The 15,866-nt window shown below is 43.5% G+C and overlaps 1 protein-coding gene and 1 pseudogene across 1 annotated transcript; both read left to right on the top strand.

The window, feature by feature from the left end:
• The first annotated feature begins 939 nt into the window (after positions 1–939).
• On the top strand, positions 940–7,480 carry LOC136483309 (disease resistance protein RGA2-like; annotated as a pseudogene).
• Positions 7,481–9,561: 2,081 nt separating this feature from the next.
• On the top strand, positions 9,562–10,224 carry LOC136479088 (disease resistance protein RGA2-like). The gene has a single exon (XM_066477064.1). It carries the CDS (start codon positions 9,562–9,564, stop codon positions 10,222–10,224), a length of 663 nt encoding a protein of 220 aa, XP_066333161.1.
• Positions 10,225–15,866: the final 5,642 nt, after the last annotated feature.

The raw sequence follows: 15,866 nt of genomic DNA, 5'->3' as shown, positions 1-15,866 counted from the left end.
GATACGTGTATGGAGCATTAAATGTAGAAAAAAAACTAATTGCACAATTTGATTGGAAATCGCGAGACGAACGTTTTGAGCTTAATTAATCCATGATTGAACACTAATTGTCAAATAAAAACGAAATTGCTACAGTAGCAAAATTCACAAATTTCGTGAACTAAACACACCCTCAGACCTTGTTTGAGATAGCAAGCAGATACTCCTATCCTATCTCAAAGGTTTCGGTTTCGGAGCTGAAGTGTCCTCTCTCTTCTTCTTTTTTTTTTTTGAGAGAGAGAGAGAGGACGGAGCTGAACTGTCTGAGAACTGCGATTCTCCTACACCATCATTGTGGTCTGGGACCTCAGTGATCCATTCTAGGCGACATCGCTGCCCGTGTCTGGGACAGAGAGCTAATCGATGGAGGAGGAGGAGGAGAGCGGGGTGCGGCGCTCGGGCGCTGTCTCGTCGACTTCACCGTCCGGATTCCACGCAGCCGCCGCGCGAACGACCAACCATTGACAGGTAATTTACTTCAAGTGCTGAGCTTGTGAACTCTCTCCCGCCCTCCATCTCATGCTCACTCACTCCCAACTGCTTCACGCGGCGCCGGTCCGGTGCCTCGCACTGATGCACGCGCGCGTCGTTTCGTTTCTGGGCGTCTTCGCATGTGTTCTCAGAAACATAATGACTTTAAGCTATAGTGAGGACCAGTTCTCCGGGTTATCGATCCACCAAGCTCACTCAGGCAGCTTCCAAGTAACTTCATTGCAGAATCACAGGCAGCTGCTCTATGAGGGACAACTAGTAGTGGTGGGTAGGTGACATCACGACCTTGTGTTTGGAGGCCACAGCTCCTTTGTCACTGGGCCCACATGTCATTGAGTCGGGTGGACCTACATGTCATTCACTGAAGTGGCCATCATTACCATTGAGCAGCGTTGAGTTCAGATATTAGTGCAGCTGTGCACCTAACCTCCCATCCCATCCATTGTCTTGTACTATACCGCAAAGCTATTCAGCAAACAAGACCAGTCTCTCCGCCCTCTTCCTGCTTCCTTAGGTGCACTGAGAGATGAAGGGGGTGGTGGATGCTTTCATAGGGTGGCTGGTGCAAACCATCCTTGGGAGCCTCTTCACTGAACAGATCGAAGCCTGGGCTCGTGGTGTTGGGCTTGACGAAGATGTGGAGAACCTCAAGTCTGAGATGAGGAACGTGCAGATGGTGCTTGCTGTAGCCGAGGGGAGGAGGATTGACAACAAGCCACTGGCCCGGTCCCTGGGTGGGCTCAAACAGCTGCTTTATGATGCCGAAGATGCCATGGACGAGCTCAACTACTACCGCCTCCAACAACAGATCGAACAAGGTACCTCACTCAGATCATGGATGTCCTGTACTAGTGTTCCATGTTTCTTGCCTTACTTCTGCCTTTTACAAATTGTCACGCCTACTTAGTCTTCTGTTTATCCTGCTACTGAGTTTATCTCTCTTGGTTAATTGTGGTTTCTTTTAGATCTTCAAAGGGCGCTAATGTGTCAAAAAAAAAAACTGACCCATGCCGTGGATTCGGCTTGTAATCGGATCGTTTCTTCTATCTTAATATAATGATGCGTAGTTCTGATGCTTGCTCGAGAAAAAAATGTGGTTCCTTTTCACATGCCTTAACTTGTGCCAATTGTTAGCTGTTTCAAAGTAATGGCTGTTTTTTCTTAAGTGCCTTTCTTTTGCTTGTTCACATAACAACTGCCAATTTGCTTACGCAGGGGATGGTTGTACGAATCCTGAGAAGAGGCCTGCGTCTTCTTCCACTCCATCTATTTTTCAACGAGCATGTAGTACTGCGAGCCGAGTTATTAGTTCGGCCTTGCATGGCAGAAAAAGGAAGAGACAGGAGGAGCCAAGTCATTGCACCAAGCTGCCTTATGATATTCAACTTGACATTTCTGAGAGGATCAAGGGGATAGCAAATTGTTTACACAAGCTTGGCAATTCTGTGCGGGAGGTTCTTCATCTAGAGATCTCAAGCTCCATTGCAATGAGAAACCAGAATCAGTATGTGGCCATGAACACACGTCTGACAACTTCTGTTCCAATTGAAGACAAGGTATACGGAAGGGATGCGGAGAGGGACAAGATAATAGAGCTGTTAATAAATGGGAAATCTGAAGACCTACAAGTTCTGCCTATAGTTGGCATCGGTGGTGTTGGGAAGACAACACTTGCCAGATTTGTGTACAATGATCAAAGAGTCAAAGACCATTTTGATTTGCGAATGTGGGTTTGTGTATCGACCAACTTCGACAAAGTGAGGCTAACACGTGAGATCTTGGAGTATGTATGTACAGATAGACAGCAGTACGAAAGAATCACTGCTTGTAGTAACTTCAGCAGGCTGCAGAATATCCTTCTGAAGAATCTTGAAAACAAAAGATTCCTGCTTGTATTTGATGACATGTGGGAGGAAAAGGACAGGAGAGGATGGTTTAGCCTTTTACCTCCACTAAAACACAACCATGTACCCGGTTGCATGATTTTAGCAACAACCCGAAGACCATCAGTTGCAAAAATGATAGGAACAATGGATCCGATATCAGTTAAAGGTCTGGATGAAAAAGAATTTTGGCTTTTCTTCAAGGCATGTGCATTTGGTAATGACAGCCATGAGGGCCATCCTAGTCTGCAGTCCATTGGGCAGCAGATTGTTATAGCACTAAAGGGTTGTCCACTAGCTGCACGAAGTGTCGGTGCACTTTTGAGCAGAAATGTTGGCTACGAGCACTGGAGGACAGTTCAAAACAAATGGAAATCTCTTCAAGAAGATACTGATGATATTTTACCTATCTTGAAGCTCAGTTGTGATTTTTTACCGGTCCACCTGCAGCAGTGTTTCTCATACTGCTCTCTGTTTCCAGAGGGCTATAGATTTAATGGGGAAAATTTGGTCCGTATTTGGATATCACAAAATTTTGTGCAGTGTCAAGACTCTACCAAGAGATTGGAGGAAACAGGGATGCAATATTTGGATAACTTAGTGGATTTTGGCTTTTTCCAAAAGGTTGACTCGGACTATGTCTTGCATGACCTAATGCATGAATTGGCTCAGATGGTTTCGCTAAATGAGTGTGCCACTATAAATGGATCCAACTCTACGGACTTCCAACCTAGTGTTCGCCATTTGTCAATCATAACTACTGCTTATAAGAAAGATGGACATTGCAGTATCCCCTGTGACAAGTTTCAGAACATACTAGAGAATGTTGGGTTTTCAGAAAAATTGAGGACCTTGATGGTTTTCGGCAGAAGCAGCATACATTTATTAAGGTTCCTACACACTTTGTGTATGAAGTCAAAAAGTTTACGAGTCGTGAGGATTTATGTGACCCATGACGATGTCAGCCCTACAATTAGTTTCTTAAATCCGTGTCATCTTCGCTACCTTGAATTTGTTTGCGAAAATGTGGACCTTCAGAAAATTATCGTTCTTCCTCAAAAAAAAAAAAGGGCGTACCTAGTGCAAAGAGCTCCCGCCTGTGCAATGCGAGAAGACCGCGACTCGAACCTGGGACCTTCTGGTCACAGGCGGTAAGACTCTACCGCTTGCACCAGGCCCGCCCTTCAATTCCTCAAGTTTTGACAAAATTTTATCACCTTCAATTCCTCAAGATTACGAGTCGCGAGGATTTATGTGACGCATAATGATGTCAGCACTACATCTGATTTGTTAAATCCATATCATCTTCGCTATCTTGAATTTATCGGTGTGTTCTGGAACACAAATATTTGGACAAATGTAGACCTTAAGAAGAATATTGTTCTTCCTCAAGCTTTGACAAAATTTTATCAACTTCAATTCTTCAACGCCAGCATTGGAAGCAATATTTCTGTACCTACTGGTATGAATAGTCTCATTAATTTACGGAATATTGTTGCCCATGAGAAAGTCCACTTCGAAATCGCTGGTGTCGGCAAGTTGACCTCTCTTCAGGGGCTAAAATTCAAGGTTCGAGTTGATGATGAATTTGATATAAATCAACTTCGATCCATGAATAAGCTTGTAACTCTTGAAATTTCTCAACTTGAAAATGTGAAGACCAAAGAACAGGCCAGCGGAGCTAGGCTGATAGACAAAGAGTATCTGCAAAAGTTGTCCTTATCATGGAATGATATCAGTGTGGTCCTTGATCCTTGTGCAGCTAGGAGAACAGAAGATGTGCTTGAGGGTCTTCAACCTCATGAGAACCTCAAAAGACTATGTATAACTGGGTACAAGGGCGCTAACTCACCGACCTGGCTTGCCGGTAATGTGTCTATTAAGATGCTGCAGATACTTCGTTTAGAGAAGTGCAAGGAATGCCGATTTCTTCCTCTGAAATTGCTTCCGTTCCTTAGGAAGCTAACAATGATCAGGATGTTGAACTTGGTGGAAATTTCAATTCCTTCTTTGGAAGAGTTGGTCTTGATTGAGATGCCAAGATTGGAAAAATGTCTTGGTACTTATGGGATGGAATTGACGTCTCGACTAATGGTAATTATCATCAAGGGCTGCCCTCAACTGAACGAGTTCACTCCTTTCCAGAGTTACTCTTCTTTCCATGCCGAGCAAAAGTCATGGTTTCACTCTCTCCGCAAACTGGCCATCTGTTATTGTCCTCGTGTAATGTAAGTATTCTTCTTTAATTTTGCTTGAATAGTATTGCATTAGTACGCATTTGCAAATTTTGGCACACTTAGATAAATGATATTTCAGGAACTGGGAAATCCTTCCATTGGGAGGAATGCCACTCAAGGCGTTGAAGTTAATGGACCTGCATCTTGTGAGAGAATTGTCAGTTCATTCTTCTCTGGAGAACTTGGAGTTGATTAAAATGCCAAGACTAGAAAGGTGCAGCGGGCTGACGGTTCCTCCATCTCCTCCTTCACTGGAGGAACAGAATGTGTGTCTATCTAGTCTCCATACACTCATCCTCCAAGACTGCCCTAGTCTGATGGTCTCCCGTCTCCCAGCTTCTGCTCATGTACATCAAATTTCCATCAAAGGAAAACTATCAATACATATAAGCAACCTCAACAGAGTATCGGTCAACATAGTATCCAGTGAGTCGAGTGTGCTGGATGACCGGATCTTAGCATTCCAAAATCTTAGGGGCATGATATCGTTGAGCATAGAGAATTGTCCAAAATTGATTTCTATTTCAAGTGCAAGTTTCAGCCAGCTCACTGGTTTAGAGTCTTTGAGGATACACAACCGCTCTAACATGCTGAAGCCACCCACCACATTAGAGGCAGCACCGGAAACCTTTCCTGCCCTCCCATTTCTCAAATATCTCAACATTTCTGCTTCCGGCATATCAGGGTTGTGGCTGACTAAAATGCTTCCTCATTTGCCGTCCCTTGAGCATTTGAGCTTACATTATTGTCCAGAAATAAAATTGTTATCCATCAGTCAACCTACAGAAACAGAAGGAAGCTGCAGTTTGTATTCCGCAGTGGCATTGTCAGCAGAAGAACAAACACTATTGAAAGTGCCATGTAACATCCTTTGTTCTCTGAAGAAGCTAACTCTGTCTGGATGTGTAGATCTGGAATTTTATGGTGGCAAGGGAGGATTCGGAGGATTTACCACTCTTGAGGAACTAGTTATTCATGGTTGCCGAAAGCTGGGTTCATTGTTGGTGAGCAGGACGAAAGATGACATGGATGTTGCATTACTCCCACCGTCCCTTAAGGGGCTAAGAATTTTTTATTGTCCCAACCTGCAGCTATTGTTGGCGAGGGATACGAAAGATGATACTAGTAACGTGGATGTTGGGTTACTCCCGTCGTCACTTGAAGTGCTTTCTCTTAATCATCTCCCAGAAAACTTGCAGTCCTACTCCCCTAAAGGCTTGGTCGACCTCAGATCCTTGAGACTCGGGGGTAGCCCATTTTTGGGGTAGCCCATTTTTTAAGTGTGTACAGCTCCATTTGTGCACGGCCTTGGAGGATCTGCAAATTTGGGGGTGTGAACAGCTTGGTGCATTGGAGGGCTTGCAATTCCTCACGACTCTTCGAAGCATGGAAATTTCTAGGTGTGGACAGCTGGTTGCCTTGGAGGGCTTGCAATTGCTCACCTCTCTTCGAAGCATGAAAATTTCGAGCTGTCAACAGCTGGGTGCGTTGGAGGGCTTGCAATTGCTCAGCTCTCTTGGAAGCTTGGAAATAGAGATGACTCCTGCGTTATCTGCTGCATGGGAGCGGGATCCAAAGCTACAGGAGCAAGAACAGGGTGGAAATCAGATTGGACTGCTTCCTCCGTCAATTACCAGACTTGTGATCCGGAATCTCACAAACAATGTCCAGTCCCGTCTGCTATCCTGTCTCCCTGCCATAACTCAACTAGCAGTACGGGAAAGTCCAGAATTGACATCTCTACAGCTTGGATACTGTAAGACACTGACAGAGTTAAAAATTAGAGATTGTGAGTCGCTTGCTTCGATCGAGGGCTTCCAGTCCCTTACAAACCTGACGTCCTTCACAGTAGCTGCCTCCTCAGGCTTACCTCCATGGATGGAGCTTTTGTTGCAGCAGCAAGGGGCCTGTGAGGTCTTGTCTCGACTGGAAAGACTTGTGATACTTGGGGACACCCCTGTCGTTACAATGTCCTTCTGCAAACAGCTCACGTCTCTACGATACCTAGATTTCTGTGGAAACAGGACGAGCCAGATGGTCAACCTAACGGAAGAACAGGAGAGAGCGCTCCAGCTTCTCACCTCCCTCCAACATCTCCACTTTCAGGGCTACCCGAACCTCCTGTTACTTCCTGCTGCAGATCTGCGAAGCCTGGTCTCCCTCAAGTCCCTGACAATCTCTTCCTGTCCAAGCATCTCGGGGCTGCCGGAAATGCCAGCTTCATGTAGACTTCGTGTGGGTGATTGCAGCGAGGAACTAGCTCAGAGATGCAAAGAATGGGAGGAACGGAGAAGGGAGGATTAACCTCAGCGGTTACATCCAAGGTACTACACTTTGTCTTGAGAATAAATTGGCACCCTCACCCTCCTCTCGCTTATATATAAAGTAATAATTACTCACTTAATTAATCGCTCTGCAGACTGCACTCACACGAGACGTTGTACATGCATGTGTCTTGGATGTTCAGCTCAAATATTTGTCCGTGGCAGGTGTCAACGTGCATGTCATACAGACATTTGGTCTTGATCGATATGGTTGGTGCAGATATTGTGCATCTCCTGGATCGCGGCTGCCTAGTTTGTCTTACTGCTATCTTTGTTCGTTGGTTTATTCGTCGCTGCCATTTTACCTTCTCACGGGCATGAATGGGATTATTGGAGACATCCGGTGCTACCTGTTCAGCACTCATCTTGTATTTGTTTCAGTTGTGCAATTAATCGTCCAATGTGCTTATTTAGACCAGCATGTATGATTGCTGTTAACTACAAGGACAGACGATGTATGTTTGTACACAATCTTCATTCAATTCTAGGATGTGCATTATTCTATCCTTTATTTATCTATGTGCTGCGACTATTTCTATTGCTGCTGTTTATTTGCACTTACATAATTTTCTTTTTTGCTGCTGCTGTCTGTTCGGTTCAGTAAGCCATTACGTGGCTTGAATGAAAATTTAAGACAGTGTTGCAGCCTGATGCAATCGCCTTGCACTGTGAAAGGTGGTTATTGAATTCTGAGGTATGGTTAGTACAACAATCCAGACAAGAAACAAAACTATTGCATCAAGAAGGCATGTAAACTACGTGCAAATAAATCACTGTGGAGTCACCACTGCCCACTGCGTATGCATATCATCAACGCTCATAGTTACAGGCCTGTGGTTGGCTGCTGGCTGCTAATGCCATCGCGGTTTTCCCAGCTGCATCTCCGAACAACTCTCTCTTCTCTTCTCTTCTTTTCTTTTCTTTTCTTTTTTTAATGTAAAACTAATCTCTTTTCTGGTTATCCTACCATGATTGAGCCCGACAACATCCATTGTCTAACCTGGCTAACCATGGTGGTCCACCTTTTTAGGGCCATTGATTCTCTGTACGAGTAGGACAGCGAAGGGAAGAGGAAGAGCCGGAGAAGACAGTTGAGTCACAAATATAAGGCCAGTCTCAATAAATAAATAAATAAATAAGAGTTTCATGAGCATTAAATAAGCTAATGTGGCATAATATTGATGATAAGAGACATGATAAAAATTTTATGGGATGGATATGAAACTTTTATACATTGTTTCAACGCATGAGAGTCTTGGAAATAGTGATCCCACTGAGACTAACCTAAACATACTTTTTCATTCCCTATTACCCAATTAGCGGTACAACACTACAGGAATGTCCTAGAAATACTTAAAAATAATAACTTTACAAGGGTATTTTAGTGATTTATTCTAGAAAGCACATCACCTTCGTAAGTCGTAACCATGTGTTAGTCCAAGGTGCCAAAATATTTAGAGATCGATGGAGGTTAGTAACTATCGTTAGTCACCTAGTCACAGGTACATACATCTTTAAGTAGTTTCAATCAATTTTTTAAAGATTTATAATATACGACGAACTAAGGTCTTTATCAAGCTGAAAGCGAGGATGGCAAAGTTTTTTCCACATTGTGTTGGTGTTGCTGAAGCAAACTCGAACTTAATTTTCTTCTATACGCAACCCAATTAGCTTCATTGATCCCTGCTACATTTCAGCCCAAATCGATATTTTTGCCTCTTCATTCATCAGCCCAGTTAACTTCACTGGGAGCCTGCTAGATTTCAGCGCAAACCCCTCACCGCCGTCTTGTACCACCAAAGCGTTATGCGTCCATGTCGCCGGCCGGCGGCGGTCGCCGCGCCGCCGCCGCATTCCGCCCCGTCGTCGTCCATTCAAGGAGACCTCACCGCCTGGGTCTTGGGATGAATTAATCAACGGAGGGGGGGCGGAACGAGGCGTTAGCTCGTCGTCGTCACCCGCTGGCGCCCCCTCCCGGGCCAGATCCCACGCAGCAGCCGCACGAGCGGGCCCGCCAATGCCAGGTGAGCGGCGGCGGCTGCTGCGTGAAGTGCCTCCCTTCGTCTCACGCTCACCCCCTCCCTTCGTGCAGCGGCGGTGGGATGCCCGTTCTTCAGCTTCAGGTACTGTTCCCTGTTTACATCTGCTGCAAAAAAAGAATTTTTTTTTTACTCCACTGCCTTGCCTGTTGCTCCATCGGTGTCATAACGGAATACTTCGCTTTGGGACAAAGTCTAGCTTTGTGATGCCCGGACTAGCAGTAGTTTTTCCCTTTGTTGCTTCATGGCAAATACGTGTTGCTAGGTGTGCAGACTACTACATACATGCTTATCTGGAAAAGAAGAAGGAAGCAACGCAAGAAGGCCTCAGTCAGCTTCCACTAAACTGCTTTGCAGAACCGAATCATTAGTGCAGGTGTGGACCCAAGACTTGACTCCCCAGCCTCTACCCTCTATTGCCCTGTACACTCCACACAGACATTTCAACGAAACATACCAACCTAGCAAGCAACCAGTTCATTCCTCTGAATCGGTCTGTTTGGTTTCTCCTCCCTCGTGCCTGCTGCCTTAGCTGCACTGGGAGGCGATGGATGTGGTGGGAACTGCTGTAGTGGATGCTGCAATCGGATGGCTGGTGCAAAGCGTCCTTGGCAGTTTCTTCACTGGAATGATGAAAGCATGGGCCCTTCTGAAGAATCTTGAAAACAAAAGATTCCTTCTGAAGAACCTTGGAAACAAAAGATTCCTGCTTGTATTTGATGACATGTGGGAGGAAAAGGACAGGAGAGGATGGTTTAGCCTTTTAGCTCCACTAAAACACAATCGTGTACCTGGTTGCATGATTTTAGCAACAACCCGAAGACCATCAGTTGCAAAAATGATAGGAACGATGGATCCGATATCAGTTAAAGGTCTGGATGAAAAAGAATTTTGGCTTTTCTTCAAGGCATGTGCATTTGGTAATGACAGCCATGAGGGCCATCCTAGTCTGCAGTCCATTGGGCAGCAGATTGTTATAGCACTAAAGGGCTGTCCACTAGCTGCATGGAGTGTCGGTGCACTTTTGAACAGAAATGTTACCTACGAGCACAGGAGGACAGTTCAAAACAAATGGAAATCTCTTCAAGAAGATACTGATGATGTTTTACCTATCTTGAAGCTCAGTTATGATTTTTTACCGGTGCACATGAATTTGATTGCAGCCCCATCTGCTGCTACTTATGTTTGTTTCTGTTGCGCCATTATTTAATCGTCCCATCAGCATATTTAGGCCAGCAGGTATGATTCCTGTTAACTATGGGCAGACGATGTTTGTTTGTACACAATCTTCAAGAAGAAGAAGAAGAAGCTGCATTATTTCATCCTTCTTCGTGTATCTGCCACTATTGTCTCTCTCTGTCCATTTTAACACAAGGCATGGGTCGGTTTTTTTAGTTGCTTGACTTTTGAATCTTGTGCTGCCTGAGCCACTTCTGGGTGCAGGTAAGCTCCTCTCTTCTTAATGAAATACATGCTCACGCACGTTTGCGAAAAAAGAAGCGTGTATCTTGGTGTGCAAAAGCTATGTATTTATAGAAAATCTAACATGACTTATAATTTGGGACGAAGAGAGTAGATACCTTGTAATCTACGTCAGGTTGTGAAAAATATATTAATTACTCTATATTTTTTTATCTGTATTTATAATTTTCTCCCGCTAGCTACGTGGCACCCTGTCTTCAATGCATATAGTTAAAACCTTATCTTGGTACTTGATTCGGAATATGTCTCGTGATGTCTAGATTTTGACTTTTAACTTGTTTTTATCTTGTTAGTTGCTACATTTTAAAATTCTCACGATAAGTTGAAATTTGAGTTTCTTGCATCTTTCTTTTATTTTCATTTGTATTCAAAATAAAGATTTTTAGGTTGTAGATTGCACTTCGAATGGTATATGCGGACGTTTAAGCCTAGGCCATAGTGCTCAAGAAATAACACTAGAGTTTGAAGTGAGATTTACGAGGGATCAATAATGTTAGACTCAAGTTGATATTAATATTGACTTGTGACTGCATAACTTCATCAATTTGGCTTGTGGCTGCAAAGAAATCTCATGATCAGCTCTAACCTATTTCGTGAGGGTTAACATAGACACTCGCCTCTAATTAGTAATCTATGTATGCATCTAATATTAATATTAAAGAGTGAAAATATCTTTCTTCTACTCACAATCTCTCGATATCTGTCCAGCCCTCACTCCTAAGTCCTAACCTTTTCAATTTAAGTTTGGAGCTACAAAACATTCGTTAGCGCCACACCACTTATGTCATGGCCTAGGCAACCAAGCCTATTTGCGTCGTAGCACCACTCATGTCATGGCCTAGCCTTTTTGCGTCGTGGTGCTCATGCAGGAACGTGGTTTGTTTTTCACCTTTCTTTAAATTCACAACTGGTGCACCATTTAAGTTGCGTCAATTTCCCATACAGGATTAATGCTTTATTGCACTAACATTTATTACGAGCTTTGGAGTTTATTTGATTTAAGGTTACGTCAAACCCAATTAAATCCAACAAAAATAACTTGCTAATTATCATACCGTGCAACAAATTATATTGCAATGCCAGGCATATTTTCTAGTATTTAATATATGGAAGTTTGCTAATACTATTTTGGTGACCGATTATGTAATTTTCAAAGTCATGATCCTAGTATATATACATGTCCATAGGGTCTCCCAAAGCGACATGCCCCTCTACCATTAGCAACTGCTAATGATGTCATTCATATGCTAATTGATCTCTAGGAAATATTATTTTAGCAAGCACAGCGGCTCCCTGCCGTCGGGCCTGGCCCCACTTTTTTTCATCATGATCCACGGGCCACGGCCTGCCTGCGTGGAATTCTCCCAGGCCCGTGACTCCACCCATTTGCCTGTTTTTCAACGATGACGTGGTGGGCCTCACATGTCAAGCCCACTGTTGACACCAAAATTTGGTAATGTTATTGTCAATGAAAGACTACATAAGAAAGCTGATAATTTGATGAGTATTGAGTTTAAAAGGCCGATTCGAGGAATGCATGCTAGCTAGATCTCCAATATGAATCGGCAAACCAGTTTAATTATCATTGGCATACTTATAGCTGGGTACAAGCAAGCAAGATGGCCGAATTTGGATATGTATCCAGACAAGATGGTTAAATTAAGATACGTGATACATGCAAGATGCATACCATATATACCTTGCAATAATTGTCGTATCTAGGCTCGGCCAGACGAGAGAAAGCAGACGATGCAAGGAGATGGGAAAGAAAGGAGTCCGACTTAGATATTTGAGAAAGATAGTATTTTTATATTATTCGGCCGGGCTGCACAAGGAAATTTAAATGACGTACAAGGAAGAGGCAAGCAAATAAAGAGTCACATACATGCATGTGGGGCTTGACGTGCATACTGATTAAAGAGATATATATGCATATACATGATCACCAGGCTTGCTTGTTCGGCTATTAGGAATATACGTATATTCATTAGCAAGGTAATATACTTGCAGGGCTTTGCCGGTTGAGCCGAACAAGAAAGGATGCGTCAGTCAAAGAGGTTTTATTGGCAAGGATTCTACATAAGGGAAAGCTAGAGTCCATGTATCTTAATATTTCCTTTTATTTAGATATTTCTTTTGAGACAAGACTTGTATGTTATGAATAGTTATGAGTCATTAGCCCAGGGGTATAAATATAAACCCCCAACCATTGTAAAAAGACACACAATCAATCCAATACAAGTTATTTACTTTTTTCGGCTCCGGCCACCCCTTAGGAGTAGGAGTAGAGTAGATCTCGGCGAGTTCTTCAGCGAGTACGGCTGCATCGATCCGGTCGACCTCCACTGCTTGTCTATAAGTACCGTCATGGTTTATACTTCTGTTCGTATGGCTGCATCGATCCGGTCAACCCCCACTGCGACTCTAGTATAAGCTAGTTATCGACTCTTGTCTAGTTCAAGTACGGCTGCATCGATTTGGTCGACCTCCACTGCTCGAACTAGATTAATGTCAAGTTATCGGCTCTATCTAAGGGTGGCGTTCATTCGGATAGATTCATTAAGTTACCGATATTGCTTATTGCTTTTATTATTTATTTAATTACAGCAATATCACTTCGCCCGATTGAGATTGATCTAGAACGGCCTTATATCTTGTTTAGCCCATCGTTTGTTAATCTGGAACGGATCTAATCTACACCCTAAACGATGAGTTATGTTTTATCGGCCGTTTTATGTCAATCTTGATCGTGCATAGCGTGCGGTTAAGACATGTTGCGTCTTGAGTAGATCTATTGGCTAACAAAAACCGTTCCATGGCCCGTTATCACGGTCTGTGTGATTCTACCTCACACCCCACTGTTAGCACCGTGGAGTAGGGATCGTTATTTGGTAGATCTATTTCTGATAAGGCATGACTTTAACTGTGCGCTATGCCTGAATCGGCTGTTTTAGCCGATATCGAGTGCTTTCATGAACAGTTCGCATCACGAGACCGTTAAAGTAAAGATATGTTGAAAGATGTGTTAGCCCCCATGATCTTATTATTGTATTACGGTCTGCATGATTTTGCCTCATGCCCACTGATATTAGTAATAAGTTAAGGTCGTCAAGTCTATTGTTGTTTCTACGGCCTGTATGATTCTGCCTCATGCCCTACTGGTCATAGCGATAGATGAGATCTAATATGTTCATTAGATTTATCTTTATTAAATGGTTGAATGATGATGATCTGTTTCTTTTATATAAAAGGGGTTCGGTTACTTGCAGTCATTGGCTTAGCATGAACAAATTATTGTTGACATCTTATTGCCATTGATCGATATTTGTCTAAATAATGATATTCATCATGAATGATAACCGATTCTTCTTACACAACCCCACGAGCTTTGACTGATTTATTCTTATGAATATGTTGGAATCAACTATTTAGTCGATCTCCTTTCATACCGGCTCTCAGAGCCGCACATTCGGGACTGTCTGGCAACACCGGCACGTTCCGCCCTAAATTACTGATAAACTTTCTCTCCTTGTCAATTGCAGGGTCAAATTGACTGGCACGTCTCAGGAGAAGTGCGCAGGATCGACCATCCCTGCGCTGAAGCTAGGCGGATCTACAACTCCATCGAGCAGACCCTTCCGGCTTGCTCGTGTGACCTCGGCACGGGATAAAATTTCATGCCGACACACGTTTCTGGCACGCCCAGTGGGACCCGAACCCACAATCCTTTGATTAGAAGTCAAATGCCTTTTGGATATTCTATTAGCTTCTAAATCATGATGAAGCTGAATTTTTCATCTACAACAAAAGGCCGATGTCAGAGTTTATTCGGCCATCTACCAAGGCATTATCCATAAGGCCTCAACATCTGGCATCAACGGACGACAAGTCAAGCTCCAAGACCAATTTCAACTACATCTAAAAATCACCAATCCTGATTAAAAACAGTGAGCAGTTGAATCGCAGTTGCCATTGCCGAGCGAATACGATGGCTTTTCAGTATGTCGGCTGCAGAGTATACATCCTTATCAAGAGCCAACAGAGCTGATATGTATGAATATATTGATATACACGAGGTCATAAGCTCGGTCCATTCATATTGTTTATTCACTGGTTGGGATCTAGTGACAGCAGGTGCAATTGACGAGGAGAGTTTTGATGATCCGTATCCAAGGAAAATGATACATCCGGGATGTTGAAGCCACAATCAATACAATATTCTTACAAGAGCAGCCGATGGGAGTTGGCTGTTGCATTCAAAAGTATAGTTAAAGATCGAATTCACGTGAAGCATCGGCTCAAGCATGCATCACCCCAGGATTGTTTTGACTATATGCCTGGAGATTCCAAGGTGGATCGTGCATATGAACAGAATTTCCATCATATTCTTGCTGGTCCCTGACAAACAAGGTTATTTGCTTGACTTGGTCATGGAGATGCAATGTTTGAGAAAGAGGAAAGGTTTAATCATTTAATTGGCTCGGCCGAGGAAAAAAGGAAATTGCCTTCGTATTGATGCAGAAAAATCTTGTACGCTTTAGCATGGCCGAGCAAATAAGGATTAACAATAGTATATCAGGACTTGGCGAAAGCATCTCCATGGGTCCTAATCTTCCTGTTGCTGTTGCCACTGAGCTGATTCCTCAAGGCCCTATCAAGGAGCCAGGAAACAACTACCTTATCAGAATTAAGTGTTTGAACCGATGACGCCGAACGGAAGCCAATGGGCAATGACTGCTCAAAAGGCGGTGGAGTCTAAGCAATCGTCATTAGAGATTGATCAATGGGATAGAAGCTGTGGTCTGAAATCTAGAGCTAATTGGTCGAGAACGCAAGCTGGATGAATTCATTGGCTACTTGAAGGTCAAATTATAACAAGACAAAATAAGAGCCGATGCATTTCATGTTCGTCATCTGACTACAGGTGTTAGACTTTATTCGCTTTCCTCATCACTCTCTGCCTGGATGAAGACTACTTGTTGGCCGACCTACTGGTATCACGATGATCGTCAACAAATGGAGGGTAGAATCGGCCACTAATTTTGAAATTCAAGGCCTTACATACATGATGCAAGAGGTTTCGGCCTGTAATAACCGGTTTTAGGAGGCACGTAAAATATCAGAGGAGGATGCTGATGGCCATACTCATTGCATCCAGGGAGCTGAAGGGACATCGGCATTTAAATTAAAAACAAGGATATCTGGCCTGATGGAGTTATTTTATTAGAAGCAGTCGATAAAGAATGCAGAAGATGCCACAATTGCTAGGCACGAGACTGGTCCTGATCTAGGAACAGCTGATGCAACACGTACACCTGGTGACCGGTCAGACACAGCAGGACTAGGCACATCACCTGAAGCAACCACATG

Source organism: Miscanthus floridulus, chromosome 9, assembly GCF_019320115.1.
Source record: "Miscanthus floridulus cultivar M001 chromosome 9, ASM1932011v1, whole genome shotgun sequence".
Classification (NCBI taxonomy): domain Eukaryota; kingdom Viridiplantae; phylum Streptophyta; class Magnoliopsida; order Poales; family Poaceae; genus Miscanthus; species Miscanthus floridulus.
Note: the sequence above shows the minus strand (reverse complement) of the source record. Positions and strands in the feature narration are given on the sequence as shown.

Bases quoted from the DNA above. Each gene is read 5' to 3' on its own strand.
- LOC136479088 (XM_066477064.1), top strand. From the start codon at position 9,562: ATGGATGTGGTGGGAACTGCTGTAGTGGATGCTGCAATCGGATGGCTG.